The sequence below is a fragment of the Pelodiscus sinensis genome, chromosome 1 (genome assembly GCF_052426305.1).
Source record: "Pelodiscus sinensis isolate ZL-2025 chromosome 1, ASM5242630v1, whole genome shotgun sequence".
Classification (NCBI taxonomy): domain Eukaryota; kingdom Metazoa; phylum Chordata; order Testudines; family Trionychidae; genus Pelodiscus; species Pelodiscus sinensis.
Genome location: NC_143052.1, coordinates 11402543 through 11418281, shown reverse-complemented (window position 1 = coordinate 11418281; position 15739 = coordinate 11402543). Strand labels below are relative to the sequence as shown.

Below are 15739 nucleotides of genomic sequence, written 5' to 3'. Positions count from 1 at the left end.
CTGTGCATGGCAGCGGAGGCAAGAGCCTCCCAGTAGGTTGCAGTACTTTAATGCCTCATGAGAGCGCGCACTCTCGCTCTCCCGTGCGCGCTCTCGCTCTCCCGCGCGCGCTCTCGCTCTCCCTCTCCTTCACCCCTGCATTCCCTTTAATCCACCTTGCTTCTACTGCATTGAGCTGCCAGCAAACCCCTCATCAGTGCCAGATAGCTTTCTTCCCTGCCTTTACGAAGCCCTGCATGCACTGAACATGTACCAACATTTTAACTGCAAACCCGAGAGAGCTCTAGAGAAGCCAGAGGGCAAATGGAAATTGAGGTGGCGATGGCCTGAGTACTCTCGACTAGTGCACAAACAGGTAGAATAATAATTCTGCTGGGCTTAAGTTCATATTTAAAAGGTAACATTTAATTGAATGCAACTCTGATGGAGACCCCTGGCTTGTCAGCTCTGGGGTCTTTAAGCACAAAATAAGATCAAGGGCAGCAATGCACAAGCCTCGCAATTCATCACATGGTGCAGGTATCACAGGGCACAGTAGATTTTCATAGCCCTTCACATCGGTCAAGACTGTCAACAGGGTACCAGGCAGGCCCAATCCAACATGAACAGAATCAGAGGCCCAGCTCCAATGGGCACTGGACCACACCCAGAGACTGGGCAAAGCCTCAGATCCACTGTTCCAGTGCAGCCGTCTCTCTCTCGAACCACTGGTAAACTGAACTGAGAATGTGGCTGTGCTGCAGTTTTTCCTATCATGCAACCAGCAGGAGTTCATAGCAGTGAGTTTAAGTGACATGTATTAGAGCGGTTCTCTACCTAATGGAGGCATTTGCACCTGGATACAGGAGTGCATGCAAGTCCAGAATTCCAGTTTCACTCCCACTTTGTCCTGGTGTAAATTCCACAAGGTTCAAGGCAGGGTGAGTTCAGGCCTTTTGTGGCACTGGATCATTTGGGGTCCTTTCCCTACTCACTCCCCCCTCCCATACAGCAGTGCAGCGCTAGAATGCAAAGTCAGTCCCTTACCCTGCATCATCTGGATATTTTTGGTACGATGTAAGCACTAACAGAAAGCGACTTTGGCTGCCCAGGACGTGGGAACACTTGTTATGGAAATATTGTATAAATACCATGACAACAGGCCCAAAAGCATCCCTCACAGGTCCTCAGTTAAACTTAACAGCTGGCATGGAGCATTTTCTCTTACAACTATCGTCGACCAGCCAAGTTCAATAGGGCACTAAACAGTGTTTAAAGGGTTCCAAGCCAGCATATCTTTACATCTCCAGCCAACAAAATGACCAAATCATCATGCTTGGAACATCCAGAATCTCTGGGATATAAACCTTTTGTTCCAGTGAGAGCCACTCAAACGTTCCTTGCTAGCGAGAAAACTGATGGGCATTTACAGGAAGAGGAGGAGGAGGATACAAGTAGGTGGATGAATAGGTGAGAAGGAACATAAATATTTTCAAGTGAAATTGACATGCACGGTACTAACTTACAGCCTGATCACTGGACTTATTTGTTCCCCCTCTCCAGTTCTTTGTTAAGATTATGGTCTATTTAAGACTATGCTCTTTGGGGTAGGAACCATGAGGTTGAGGTGCCCAGCACAGTACAATTGTAGGAAGTCGTGCTAAAAGTGGCCCCAGGGTAGCCCAAGGAGTTTAAAAACTGTAGCTACCCACATGGCGCAGTGACACAGAGGTTAGAGGTGTTGCCTGACCTGCGTATCCTCACATCCAATTCAAATGGGTACAACAATATGGGGCAGCTCAGAAAATAAGACAGCAAGGGGACTGCCTTGTTGAAATCAACCATGGAAGAGCTCAGGAAAAAGACAGGGTCTTCAGGAGTGAAAAAAGTAGGAAGCTACTTCAGGTGTAGGAAAGGGTATCCAAGGAGGACCATAACAGGAGGGAGCAGCTGGGAACATGAGGAGGTTAGAACAAAGCAGACGGGCAGCCAGGCAATTTAATGGCAACCTTGAAGGGCAAGGAAGTATTGCAGATGGAGAAGAGAAAAGGGGTTTGAAAACATGAAGAAAGCCAATTGGCCAGATCAAGGAAGAGAAAGATGGATTTAGGAGCTTTACTTTGGGTGGACTGTTGTGTGCCAGGAAGGCAAAACGGCAAGATGCAAAGGAAAATAGCTTGGTTACTGCCCGCAGACTGGTATAATCATACAGCAGTCAGAGTGCAGTCACGCTGCTTACCCCAAAACACTACTCTGACTGAAACCCGACATTTACGATGCTCACGAGTTAACTTGCACAGAAAAACGATAGAAGTCAAAGACACCTTATCACCTGTAGGCGAACATTTTCCAGTGTGCCCATCACTGCTTACCAGACCTCTGTCTTGCTCCTCAAAGGAGACCTTCTCCACACCTTCAAAATACTATCCTGGGAACTGAAATTCAGAACACCGCCGGACACTAAAAAAAGATGGACTTAGATAAATGGTTATAATGAGCCTTGGAACCAGTAATACACTCTACTGCTTGCAAACTCTTAATTGCCCACTTCATTCTAAGTGATCTCCTACCATATGCATCAACTCCTTATGCCCCAACGTCTAGAAGCTTAGGCTACATCTATACTAAAAAAAGTTAGGTCGACCCAGCTACTACACTCAGGTGTGAAAATGACACTGCCCCTGGGTGTGGATTTAACCTGATCTAAGCCTAGGGATAGACAACACTGAGTTGTCCACTTGACTTTTTCTGTCAACTTAGCTCCTGCCTTGGAGTGGGGGGGGGGGAGAGATGAGTTAACCACAGCAATGGGAGAACCTCCCCGCATCCTGTTGCCGCAGTGAGGACCTACACAAGTGTTTCCTAATTTTATTTGGCCACTGAACCCTTTTAAAACCAAAAAAACCCACCAGGGGAAACTGGTCAAGCAAAAAAACCAAACCAACCAATCAAACCAACCCACCCACCCACTTCGGGGAAAACTAGTCGACCCAAACAAAAACAAAAAACAAAAATGCCAGCCTGCCCCAAGCCTGTGGCAGCTGGTAGCCCCTTGAAAATGATGCCCGTTCTAAGGCCGGCTCAAGGTGGAAGGGGAGGAGGGGTAGTGATCGGGTTCTTGCAGAACCCTTACTTTCACTTCACGGAACCCTGGAGTTCTGCGGAGCACTATTTGGGAAACACTGATCTACAGTGAAGTGCTACCCAGCAGGGTTTCTAATGAAAACAGCCTCAGATACTCAGGTGCCCTTCCCCAGGCCTGAGGAAGGCTGAGGGTTTAACACTAGGTATGGAGAAGAGAGGATGGGGAAGCCAGAGTCAGAACTGGGAGAGAAAGATAGACAGGATCATAGGTGCAAAGTCCAAGCGTGCAAAGTCCAATCATGGGTGCATCGGAGCTGGAGCACTCATGGGAAGGAAAAAAAAAGGGGGGGTGCTCAGCACTTACCAGCCACAGCTGTTTGGTACCACTACCAAACAGCTGGTTAGCGGGAGTGGCTTGGAGGAGGGCAGAGAGCGGCAAGCAAGCAGGGCCCTCGGGGAGTGGACAGGGTGGGGGGGGGGGGGGGAGGGAGAGCAGGAGAGGTGCACCCTGTGGAAAAGAAAAATTTTGTGCCTATGGATGGGACTTCAAGAGGACACAGACGCTGCCAGCATCAGAGATGAGGAGGGAAGTGGTTGAGGACATGCCAAGCAAGATGGAGCCCTGCACAGCATGACCACCGTAGGCCAGGGGAGGGCGGCTTGCAGCAAGCTGTTCCACTTGACACAAAGCAAGAGCAGCTCTTCGGGATCCAGCTATTTCCTAAGGCCCTAGCTGGCTGAAATGTGATCCCCAATTTATAGGGCCTCTGGTAGAAGTCTCTAGTCCCTTAACAGTTATTACTTTCCACAAAGCATGGAGGAGCCAGAAACAGCTCAAAACAGATATCAGTCAAGCAAGACAGAGGAGATGGCATCCTAGCTATTCCCCTCATTAGCCAACTGGCTTGCTTCCTCTTAAGCAAAGAGAACTTTGCACTAGCTGGGCTTAATTTTAACTATCAGCTTCTGCTCCCACCTCCACACTCGCAGCTGAACAGAAAACCACGGACAAGTTTTCACTCCTATGGACAAGGCTTTTCTCTCATCGCGCAAAGGAATAAAGGACTTTCCTTGTAAAGCTTTAACCTCTCTCCCCCCGGAAGGCTGTTTGAACTACCAAACAAGTTGCTCTTTTGTTGTGAAAAATGTGGATTTTTATTAATTTCAAAACCAAACACATTTATAAAAACTTTCTGCCCAAATATGTTGTGCTAAGATCTTAGAGCAAGTCGAACACCGATTTGAGCCTCAGCTCACCTATTGGCTCAAAGTCTCTCCCTAGAAATTGCCCCAATATGGAAAAAAAATCAGGAGAAAGGTTGAGAGACTAGTAGCAAGGACAGGGCTCAGAGAACAGATCTCTGGCAGAGTTACCATTAGACAGTCTACAGTCCAGTTAGGAAGCTACAATAACAAGGCAAGTTTGGTCAAAGTCTAGAACCGTGGTGTCCAATCAGTTCTATAGTGGTGACTCCTATAGCAAACGAACCACATTATCCTGATAATCATAGAATACTAGGACTGGAAGGGACCTCGAGAGGTCATCGAGTCCAGTCCCCTGCCCTCATAGCAGGACCAAATACTGTCTAGACCATCCCTGATAGACATATACCTAACCTACTCTTAAATATCTCCAGAGCTGGGGATTCCACAACCTCCCTGGGCAATTTATTCCAGTGTTTGACTACCCTGACAGTTAGGATTTTTTCCTAATGTCCAACCTAAACCTCCCTTGCTGGAGTTTCAGACCATTGCTTCTAGTTCTATCCTCAGAGGCCAAGATGAACAAGTTTTCTCCCTCCACCTTATGACGCCCTTTTAGACTCCTAATGTAAATAGCTTTGTGAGCCAACTAGCAACACTCAACCAGCCAAATAGCCATGTGTGGCTAGTGGGTTGGACACCACGGGTTTAGAATAAGGCAAGAAATACTGACTCTCCCTACTTTTCTAACCACTGCACCAGATCCTCACTTGCCATCTCCAAAGAGAAAGGTTCAAATTTCCTGAAGAACCAAGTTCTCAAGTGGAGCGTTGCACAGCAGAGAATACACACACAGTTTAAAATGCTAAGAAACTTTAAAGCGTTTGCTTCTCTTATACAGGTCACTCTGCCCTTCCATGCCCCAACCATCCAGGCCACGTGCAAAGACTGCCACTTCTTCCTCTAGTTAATACATCTAAGATCCATCCTCCTTTATCCTGACAGCACTTCGAATTGCTCCACCAAATCAAGATCAGGCTTCTTGTCTTTGTCCGCAAGGTCCTGCATAATTCTTCGGTCATCTTATCCTCGGCTTCTCCAGCAACTACCTCCACACCTCCCATGCCACTGCCTAGGCAAGGAATAGCCCTGCCTTAAATTCACAGTGCCGTGATACCTTCTCCAGTCACAACCCTCCAGAAGGAAGGCCACAACACCTGGGAGTGTGCAGGGGTGATCTGGGCTGGCAGAGGTGACCCAATATGAAAGGTTTTTTTGGCTGTAGAAACGTAGCTTGTTTGTGCATCTAACAAGAGGCACAGCTGCAGGGTCATCTGAGATAGCATTTACAGGATAACTACGGGATCTCTAACAAAGCTTCCATAATGAAGGTTGCATTGAGAGAGGCCTGCTGACGGGGAGGAGGAGGGGACAGAGGGAGATGTCGTCCCAGGGCCCAGTGATTGAGAAGGGCCCAGGGGTCCCAGTCATGACAGCAATGGCAGCTTTAAACCACTGCCAAGTTCCTGGGTGGTGCACTCTGGATGGCACTGAAGAGCTGGCTGGGACAGGCCAGCCCCACTCATACCTCTTCACCCAAGGCCCCGCCCTCCCCACCCAAGGCCCCGCCCCTTCCCAAGGTGTGGAGCCAGCCCCACCCCCCGATCTTGCGCCGGGGCCCAGCAAGTCTGTCCGCTGCCCTGCGTGGAGACATACACATTCCACGCCTCCCTAGGCCTGTTTTTCTAACTGACCTCAAAACAGTTTTGAAAGCTTGCACATTTTTTCACAAGCATCGTGATCACACAAGTTCTTTTCACTAGCTCGCTGCGTGCTTCTAGCAGAAGGAAGCTCACCTTGCCAGGCTGCTGGGAGGAGGAGTTTCTTTGTACACCTGGGCACAGGCAGCTTCTGGGCCCCTAGGCAAGGTGTGAGGAACCCTGGCTCTGTGCTGCCAGAAGGGATGGGGTTGGGAGCAGCCAGCCCTCAATACCACTTAGAGCATAATGCATCCCGCTCCCCCCGCCCCACATACACTTTAGTGCTGCCCAGAGTGCGTGTGCAGCGCTCCTGTAGCAATTTAAAGAGCCCAGGGCTCCAGCCACCATTACTACTGCAGGAACAGCAGCTAGAGCCCCAGGCTGCGGGGCAATTGCCCCCTTCCTCCCTCCACCCCTACCCCCCTTCTCCCACCATCAGCAGGCCGGTTTGTACAGCACTTTCAAAGCGTGAAGCTTCTACGAGGGTCTGATACGAAGTTCAAGTCAATGGGAACCTTCACACTGATTTCATTCTGGATCCAATGCTAATGGCTTAAAATTTCCAGATGAAAATCTACACAATTAAGCCTTTCAGACTAAGGAAATGAAAACGCAGCTTTTACTGACCAGATGGTCTAGGAACAGAAAGAAATTCTGGAGGACCTGCAGAAGTTTCAAGTGGGTCTTTAAGCTCACCAATACCAAACTTTTCAAAAGCAGTAGGGAAGAATGACTTGCCTTCCCTTTCAAAAGATAGAAGCACTATCTGTACTCGCTTGACTTCATCTTCTATTTAGCAAGACAAGTGCTACCCTCTAGTGGGAATGTCTAAAAAAAACCCAGCACGCAGATCCTAAAGCAAAGGATAAAATGAAGGAAGGAAGAATGATAGGTTCTTAGAACTTGAGGCTGAATAACAGAAATACAGATGAAGTCCCCAAACATCTCTGCAATCTTGAAATAAGAATTCTTGGGCCAGATGCTATTCTTTAGGACCTAGGTAATCCCGAAAGGGAGGAGATTGATGGTTGGGCATTTTCAACTAAGGAGCTTTGATTCAAATGCTTCCTCCATCCAACTGCAAAGCAACCCTGACTAGTTGACATTTAGAATATGCTATAAAGCCCATGTATTCTCCTAGAGAGGTAGAGTGAATGGGTGGATATCAAAGAGTTGGAGAGCGAAATGTTTACTTTTGCCGAGTAGGGCGTGCAGGTGGACTCTGATCTATCTGTTAGCTAGTGATTTCATGACTTTTTAAATATAAAAGCTAAACTCTAGTATGACTGACAGGGAGCTATGAAAATTAACTGCAACAGTATTTTCTCTGAATGCACCCAATGTAAGTTTGATTAGCTTGAGTCTTCCAATAAAGAAAAGTGTGCACTTGCTGCCTTGTGTGTGCAAAGGTGAGAAAAAATATTGTGAGGGTGAGGGGGGAAAAGAGTTGGGTTGTCCTCTACCTACCATACTCTCCAAAGACTAAATATGTGTACTTGCGATGCTCCACAACCCAGGAGACAACCTTCACACCAAACCAGATCAGCAGCACCCCCAGTGTGGCATCGAGGATGAAATTCATTAGGTAGCTAAGAGAGGGAAAGAAATGGAGCTGTTGGCATAGAATCTGTATTACTGAGAAGCCACAAATAGGAGAATTGGGTCTAATGCCTCCCTTATCCCCACCACTCATCTGTAAAGTTCTAAGATGTTCCTGAAATATTACAGGATCAAATTAGTCTGAGAAGATCTTCCATCACATTTAGGAACTCAGCATCCAGTTTTGATTTATTGTCTGGTCATGAACAGTGTGAGATTTTCTTTTCTGAAACCTAAAGTGCCTGGAGATAAACCCCAATTAATGAATATTTCAATATCCAATCTTTCCATAGCTCAGACAGTGACTTTGAGGCAGAGGAGGGAAGGTTTTCCAGTCCCTGCAAATTAGTCTGAGATCTAGGGATAAAGTGCCATACACATCTTGATGGACAATGTATTTGCACAGTACAAATGTATTTGTTACATATAACAATTTAATTTACAACCACCTTGGGAATGCTTTAGCAAATCTTCCATCATCGTGCACACTTGCTTAACGCTGCAGTGACAGGGTTAAAAGGAATTTCTTAGGATTTCACTAGCCTCATATACAGAGTTACATACATGCTTTAGTTTTTGGAGGATTGGGGCTTAGGCCTTGTAATTTTCTTCTGCCACAGAAGCCATGAACAAAGCCCTGAGATTCTCACTTACCTTGTTCAGAGTTCAGATTACATGGAGGTAAGTATTTTTATAGTGCCTGACGTTAACATATATGTTAAGGAAGTGGGGGAATGCAGAGCTTTGCTGCATTTAATGTTTAAACTGTGAGGAATCATGGACTTTGCAAACAGATACTCGAACAGAAAAGTTCAACTTTGGGACAATTCTTTTTAAAGAGATATGCTCCTATTTTTTGTGAGCCAATTGTTTTGTTAAAAGCTATAGCTGGGCTTTGAGATTCTAAAGCCAGCTGGGACCATTGTGACCTCCCTTACAACCAAGGCCACAGAAGTTTGCAAGCCTTCTAATGGAGTTAGTCAGAAACCCGAGGGAGGAGTTAAGCCTAGTATGAATAAATGTTTGGAGGTAAAAGGCAAATTTCTCTTGAATAACCTGTCACTTGCCATCTGCCCCAGCCTTCTACAGTACTGTGAACATAAATGCTATTGCAGGAGAGCAAAAGCCAGATGGAAAAACAAGACTAAATGATATTAAAAAACCTTTATAGTATGAAGCATTAACACCACGGGTAAAGGCAGATATTTTAAAATATGATTATTCTCTAAAAGACCTGATTTCAGAAAGTCATAATTCAAGAGACAATTACATGCTTGCATGTATAACAAATGCAATTATGTGAGAATATATATATATATAAATAAAAATTAAATTAGGGATGTTAAAATGTGTTTAAGTAACCATGTAACCGCTGAAAATGTCAATACAGAGGCAGCAGTGTGGGGGTGGGGGTTGTGGTTGCAGGCAGCTCCCAGGAGCCAGTGCACACCAGGAGCCAGCTTTTAAACAGGTTCCTGGTACATGCAGGGAGCCAGCATGTAACCGTGAAGGTTAACCGAGAATCCCAGGCTCATCAGTTCACCATGTACACAGTTCCATTTTCACATCCCTAATGTATATGGCACTTTATCCCTAGATCTCCGAGTACTTCTAGGAAAACCTTCCCTCTTCTGCCCCAGATAGGTCACACAGAGAGTCAGTATGGGTATGTCTACATTGCAGTCCTCCTTCGAGAGAGGAATGCAAATGCAGACAAATGAAATTGCAAAAGAAGCGTGGATTTGAATTTCCCGCGCTTCATTTAATTGCGGCCGGCCACTTTTAAAAAATAGCGTATTTCCAGAACAAAAATAGGGTTATTTTGAAAAAAACCTTTCCTTCGAAATAACCCTTACTTCTTAAAAAATGAGGTTTAAAGGTTATTTCGAAGGAAGGGTTTCTTTTTTAAATAACCCCGTATGGACCACCTTTTTTTCCTCAAAATACGGTATTTTAGAAAAGCGGCCGACCGCAATTATGCAAATGAAGCGTGGGAAATTCAAATGCGCACTTCATTTGCAATTTCATTTGTGTGCGCATTTGCAGTCCTCTCTTGAAGGAGGAATGCAGTGTAGACATACCCTATCTGAATTGTCAACAGTGCCCAGATTTCCAAAATTTCTGCCACTGGACAGTGCTGTCTCCCAAACACCTGCATCGGCAAATCAGTAACAGCTGCACATTCATTTTTGTACTTCTAGTAGAATGCTAGATCCTCTGAAAACCCAGCCCCCAGATGCCTTCATTCAGAAGAAAACCAGAGGATATGTCTACACGACACAGCTTTTAGTGACACAGGCATGTCGCTCAAAGTCAGGCCGTGTAAACACTGTTAGCACTTTTGCGAACAAAAAACTTCTACCTGCAAAGCGCTGTTTACACTAGTAATTGTTGCGGCAAAGCTTTTGTCATTCAGTGGGGTGAGGTGTTTTAAGGACCTTTTATTGTTCAAAGCTTTATCACTCAATTGCCAGTGTAAACAAAGCCTTAGACTGTTAAATGGGAATAACGAGGTTAAGAGAATCTAAGGCTATGTCTATACAGTAATTCCTCATTTAACACGTGCCCGCTTAACACGTTTTCGCAATAGCACGATTTTTTTTTTTTTTTTTAGAGAACACTCACCATGCCATTCCCTGCTGACTCCCCCTTGCCGGATGCCTTGTCCCCCTTCTTCATCCCCACTTGCAGGCCGGCATCTGGGCTTCCCCAGCTGGCCTGTCGCCGGTGGCTGCGCAGGGCTTCCCCCGCCTCCCTGCAAAGCGGCGGAGGGTTCGCTGCTCGCTGTGCCGTTCCTCGGCGACCCCCCCTATCACCAGACACAGTGCGGGTCCTGGCAGACCTGTCACAGGGGCATACTCCCAACCCAATCCCCCTCCCCTCCCCTTTCCTTCCCCAGAGCCAAACACCTCCCCTCCCTGCTGTAACCCAGTCCCCTTTCTCCCCCAACCTTATGTCCCAGTCCCAACAGACACCACTGCTTGAAACGCAACCCCCACCTTTCCCATTATTTTCAATGGGAAAATTGGACCTGCATAACACGTTTTCACTTAACACGATCATTTTCTGAAACATATCTGTAGTATTAAATGAGAAATTACTGTACTTGGGAAGGTTTGGCGACATAGTGCTGTCAACATGCTGAAGTTGCCAAAAGTGAAAACCAGTCAAACCAGTTTTTCTGCCTCCCATTGTCCACAATTCATGGCCACATTGCTAGCACCCTGTCAACAAATAGAGCAAAGCAATGTAGGTAAGGATCCCACAGTGCTGTTGTTACCACCACCAGGAAGATTTGAACCTGGGATCTCTGGAGCTTAGTATAGGAGCCGCTACAGACTGATCTATAAAGCCAGCCAGCTCTCAGCCCACACTAAAAAGGTCTCTTGATCTTATCCGTTGTTGTAGTCTAGGTGCCACTGCATGGGACAGTGAACCACACGAGGGCTATGTCTACACTGCCCATTTTGCGCAAAAAATGTGCAAATGAGGCCAAGCGTTGAATATCGCCACGCCTCATTTGCTTAATTAATGAGGCTCTGTTTTTGCACAAGAGGCTTTTGCACAAGAGCCGTTCTTCCGCATTTTTTTCAGGAAGAAAGGCTCTTGCACAAGAGGGGGGGTTTTTGGTGCAAAAATCGAGCCTCATTAATTATGCAAATGAGGTGCAGCAATATTCCACGCTTTGCCTCATTTGCATATTTTTTGGGCAAAACAGGGGCAGCGTAGACATAGCCTAGATGTGCGGGTTACACAGTGTTGTGGCAAGGCAGAGTGATCCCTGCCTTTCTTGGGATTCCCTCCTAACTCTGTGGCTCTCCAAGCTGAGGATTTTCAAAGTAGCACAGCAGTCTCTCCTACCCTCCTCCTATAGCAGCAGTCTGCCTACTGTGGTCTTTCTAGCGGGACATTAGGTAAAAGTTCCTGTCAGGTGGTTAAACACTGGAATAAATTACCCAGGGAGGTTGTGGAATCCTCATCTCTGGAGATATTTAAGAGCAGGTTAGATAAATGTCTATCAGGGATGGTCTAGACAGTACTGGGTCCTGCCATGAGGGTAGGGGACTGGACTCGATGGCCTCTCAAGGTCCCTTCCAGACCTAGGATTCTAGGATTCTAGGATTCCAATGATTTGTTCTTTGTTCTCCATACAGAGCAGCTCACTCAGCTGTCAGATACTTCCCAGAACTTTGAAAGGGGAGGGGCACATGCCTGCAGGGCAGCAGAGATCACATAACACTGAGCACTGACCGCTGGCTCTGGAGGCAGGTACCTTAACCACTGTGACACTGGAGGAGCCTCCCCCCCCAACCTCCTTGTGGGATGGTGGTGGAAGTCAGATCTCTGGACAAAACAAACAGCAGGGTCTACACTGGCTCTTGTTGACAATGAAGGAAAGGGGAAAGACAAAAGTCTCTCGCAGGGCTGGAAGCTTTTTGTCACCAAAACTGGGTGCCCCTCCTCCGCAACAAAAGTTGCATTGCAGTGTGTATACTCTCCCTGTTTTGTCAACAAAAGGAAGTTTTTGGCGACAAAACTAGATAATGTAGACAAGGCTTAAGTCAGCGTCTGTTTCAACAGTAGTGACAATAGATGCGAGTGAATTTCAATTCCTCCAGTCCCAACACGAATGCACGCTCCATGCTGTACTCACAGGGAGCAGGCATCTTCTGTAGTACAGTCAGACAGGAAAACATAGGCAAAATGGATGAAGAGGGCACCTATTGCTTGCTTGGAGGTGTCATAAAACCTGAGAAGATTAGATGCAACAGCCTTTTTAAATAGCAGCATTAGTGTGTTAGGTCCATAAAAGGCTATTAGCCAGGGGGTAGGAATGGTGTCCCTGGCCTCTGTTTGTCAGAGGCTGGAGATGGATGACAAGAGACAAATCGCTTGGTCATTGTCTTCAGTCCACCCCCTCTGGGGCGCCTGGCACTGGCTGCTGTCGGCACACAGGCTACTGGGCTAGATGGACCTTTGGTCTGACCCAGGATGGCTGTTCTTGTGTGTTCGCTGGGACACAAATCACACTTGTGAAGATGCAAACGTCAGCCCAAGCCTGGCACAAGGAGCTTTTGTAATCCATAGGAGGGATTCCCAGAAGCTCCCATTCAAGTAAATGGGAGCAGAGATAGGCCGAGGTCAAATGCTTTTGCAAAAACGCACCCTCACAAGCAGCAGCAAGCGTGACTCACAGATCTACACCGTTACCAGACATTCATTCCAGAGAGTTCACTGGATATGAGCCACCAGCACACTGGGTGCAGCACTAGTGGAGACCCTATTAGGAAACAGGCTGGGCATGGGCCGCAGGTAAGGTAGGCAAGGGAAGGTGTTGCCTTCCAAGAACTGCCTACAGTGCCCGGCCGCAAGGGAGGGGAAGGAGCCGTGCAGAATCCCAGTGGCCATGCCACGCGGCAGCCCCGGCTCGCATATGGGTTTGGGTGGGGCAGGAAAGATTGAGAAGGGGAAAGGTCTCAGGGGAAGGGGCGTGGCTTTGAGAGGAAGGGGCGTGGCTTTGAGAGGAAGGGGCGTGGCTTTGAGAGGAAGGGGCGTGGCTTCAGCTGCCCTCCCCAGCTGAGCCTTTACCCATTGCCCACGAGCCTGGGGACAGGGGAGGAGAATTCAGCCTTTACAAGCCCATTCAGACTGCCCTGCTGAGGCTGCCATCAAGGAGGAAGTCAACTGCGATGGTGCTTTCCTCATTGGTTTACTAGGAACAGGACGGAGTCACCAATTTGGTCAGAGCCCTGCAAGATGAGACGACACGATGAGACTGATAGCTTTTGGTTACTACGGGTCTGGGCTGAATTTCAGCTGGGATCTTAGTAGTGAAAGAGGTTCTCCTGCACCGTCATGATGCCTTGATTTTAGATCTGTCTAGCCTCCCTTAATGCACAGGTATGGCAGGCTCTCCCTGCAGCTTAACCGACATTATATTAGGAACTGCATATTGCTGTCTGGAGCCAATGATAAATGCTCACTAATTAGCGAGCGGACAATGCCTGGAGTCTTCTCAATTAACAGAAAAGGACACAGAGAAGGGTCAAATACACTGTAGTATCTAGGATTACAGCGTTTCCATCAATTTCACCCATAATGCGATGGGAATTCTATAGGGAGTAACACTGCTAAGAACTTCAGTCTATATGCTACTTTCAAGTTGAACAGTTAGGAACACAGGACCATTCATTATCACAGCAAACGTAGAAAGCTGTTCTGGGATACAGAATATATTTTGCTTCATTCAAGGCCTTAAAAAAAAAAAAAAAAGCTATTTCTCACCAGATTCTCCAAGGACGCCTCTCTTCTTTTGGTTCCTGAAAGCGTTTTACTGTCAAGACAGAGACAATTAAAGGTCACAATTACAAGGAAATGAAAGTACTGTAAAATTGAACTAAGCAGCAAGATTAGAAAGGAGGATGACTGAGACAAACCCTGACATTTCTCTAGAGTCTGTTTTGTTTCTGTTTTATTCAACCCAAGACACACCAAGCCCAGACTCTCTGTAGGCCAGGTTGCCTCTATATTTAAGCAATCTAGGGGCGACTTGAACAAATGCTATAATGGTCACATTAATGCCCAGGGGAGAGCTTAGAGTTTACAGTTAAGAATTGACTCTGCTGGGAGATTTGGGGCCAAGGCAAAGGACGTGGTTGAACATTGCGAGCTGGAGCATGAGCACAGACACAAGAGCTGAGGATACACCTATACGTAAGCGGTCCCGCTATTGTAGGGAACTTTCCTGGCTTCTATACTACCCCGGTGAAATGGGCCAGCGAAAGGATCCGAGTCCCCGCTCCCATTTCTTTTATCCAAAGACCTCCCTGACCCTGAGGGCTCCCCTTCCACTCTCCTGCGTAGCGGAGTCCTCGAAATCCCAACAAGGCTGGGCCCAGGTTTTCTGGGGCTTAATCCCCGACCTTGTAGTCACTTGGGGCAGGGGCTAGGGTGTCCCCACTCTGGGGTGCTCTCTGCACACTGGATGCTTTCCTGACCTGATTACATACAGTTCAAAGCGAATACAATTTATTAAACAGCAACTGATTAAAAAGAAAAGAATAAAGAAAAAATAAGAGGTTAAATGAGAACACACAGTCCTGCTCTGTAGCACGGGGACATCACAAACAGCAGTGTACAGAGTGTAAGGACAGTTCACAGTCTGTTCCTTACGAGTCCCAGGGCTCTCTCTCAGGCCCTGGCTGTGCTGCAGGGGGAGGGCTGCAGGTTGGACACGTTTGCTCTGGCAGCGACCACACGACTTCAGGCTCTAGGTGGCAGGACCCCTCTCCCAGATGGAGTTACAATCCCTCTCCAAGTTTGGCCTCCAGGGCCTCCCCTGACTTTGCTGGTCCCAGCTGTTCACCACACCCAGCTCTAAACTATGCTGCTTTGCCAGCCTCCAGCTCCTTGTGTTGCTTCTCTGACCCCTTTGGCTCTGGTCACTGCAGGACTGCCCTTTCAGCACAGCTTGCACTCCTTGGACTGTGTGTGTCTGGCTCTGACCCTGCAGGTCCGTCTCTCCACACAGCTTGCTCTTCTTAGCTCTCTCTCCTTTTCTCAGAGACCCCCAGAAAATCCCAGCTCACAGGGAAGACGGGACCTGGCTTCCTAATATCCTCATTGGCCTGTCCAACCTGTCAATCAGGCTGAGCTGGAGTGTTGGCCTCCTTCCATTGTTCCTGGGGTCTATTAATCTCAGGGCCCTGATTTCTCATGGACCCTTCCCCTTTCGGTACTGGGAGCTGGCCAACCAAAAACTCCCACTGAGTTTTAGTAAGGGGCTAACAGTCCCCTTACATATAAAACCACCAGACCGTGATCATCAGAAATGTTCTTACTTGCTTGGCTCATGCGTCACCATTCTTGGAGCCAGGCATGCGCTTGGACTGGCTTACCCACTGTTAAACACAGCTCTGTGATTTCACTGCAGAGCAGCAGTGAGATAGGTTATTCTGACTGTTGAGAGACCCACAGGACCAGGGCCTGAGCCAGGGCCTTGGCATGCTGGCTTCCCTGTCCCTTACAATGCAGAGTGGCAGCAGGGGGAAGGAATGTGACTAGTCAATAGTGCTAACCGATAAGCTCCTGCTTATTGGTTAGTCGACTAGTCG

General features: G+C 47.4%; 1 protein-coding gene across 1 annotated transcript in view; it reads right to left on the bottom strand.

The window, feature by feature from the left end:
- LOC102459502 (store-operated calcium entry regulator STIMATE-like) overlaps positions 1-15479 on the bottom strand; it is a 46239-nt gene extending 30760 nt beyond the window's left edge. The window contains exons 1-4 of the mRNA XM_089777629.1: positions 15467-15479; positions 13911-13959; positions 12280-12375; positions 7494-7615 (exon numbers count right to left, since the gene is read on the bottom strand). Of these exons, the coding sequence (XP_089633755.1) occupies positions 7494-7615; positions 12280-12375; positions 13911-13959; positions 15467-15479 (280 nt within the window). The remainder of the gene's footprint in view (positions 1-7493; positions 7616-12279; positions 12376-13910; positions 13960-15466) is intronic.
- Positions 15480-15739: the final 260 nt, after the last annotated feature.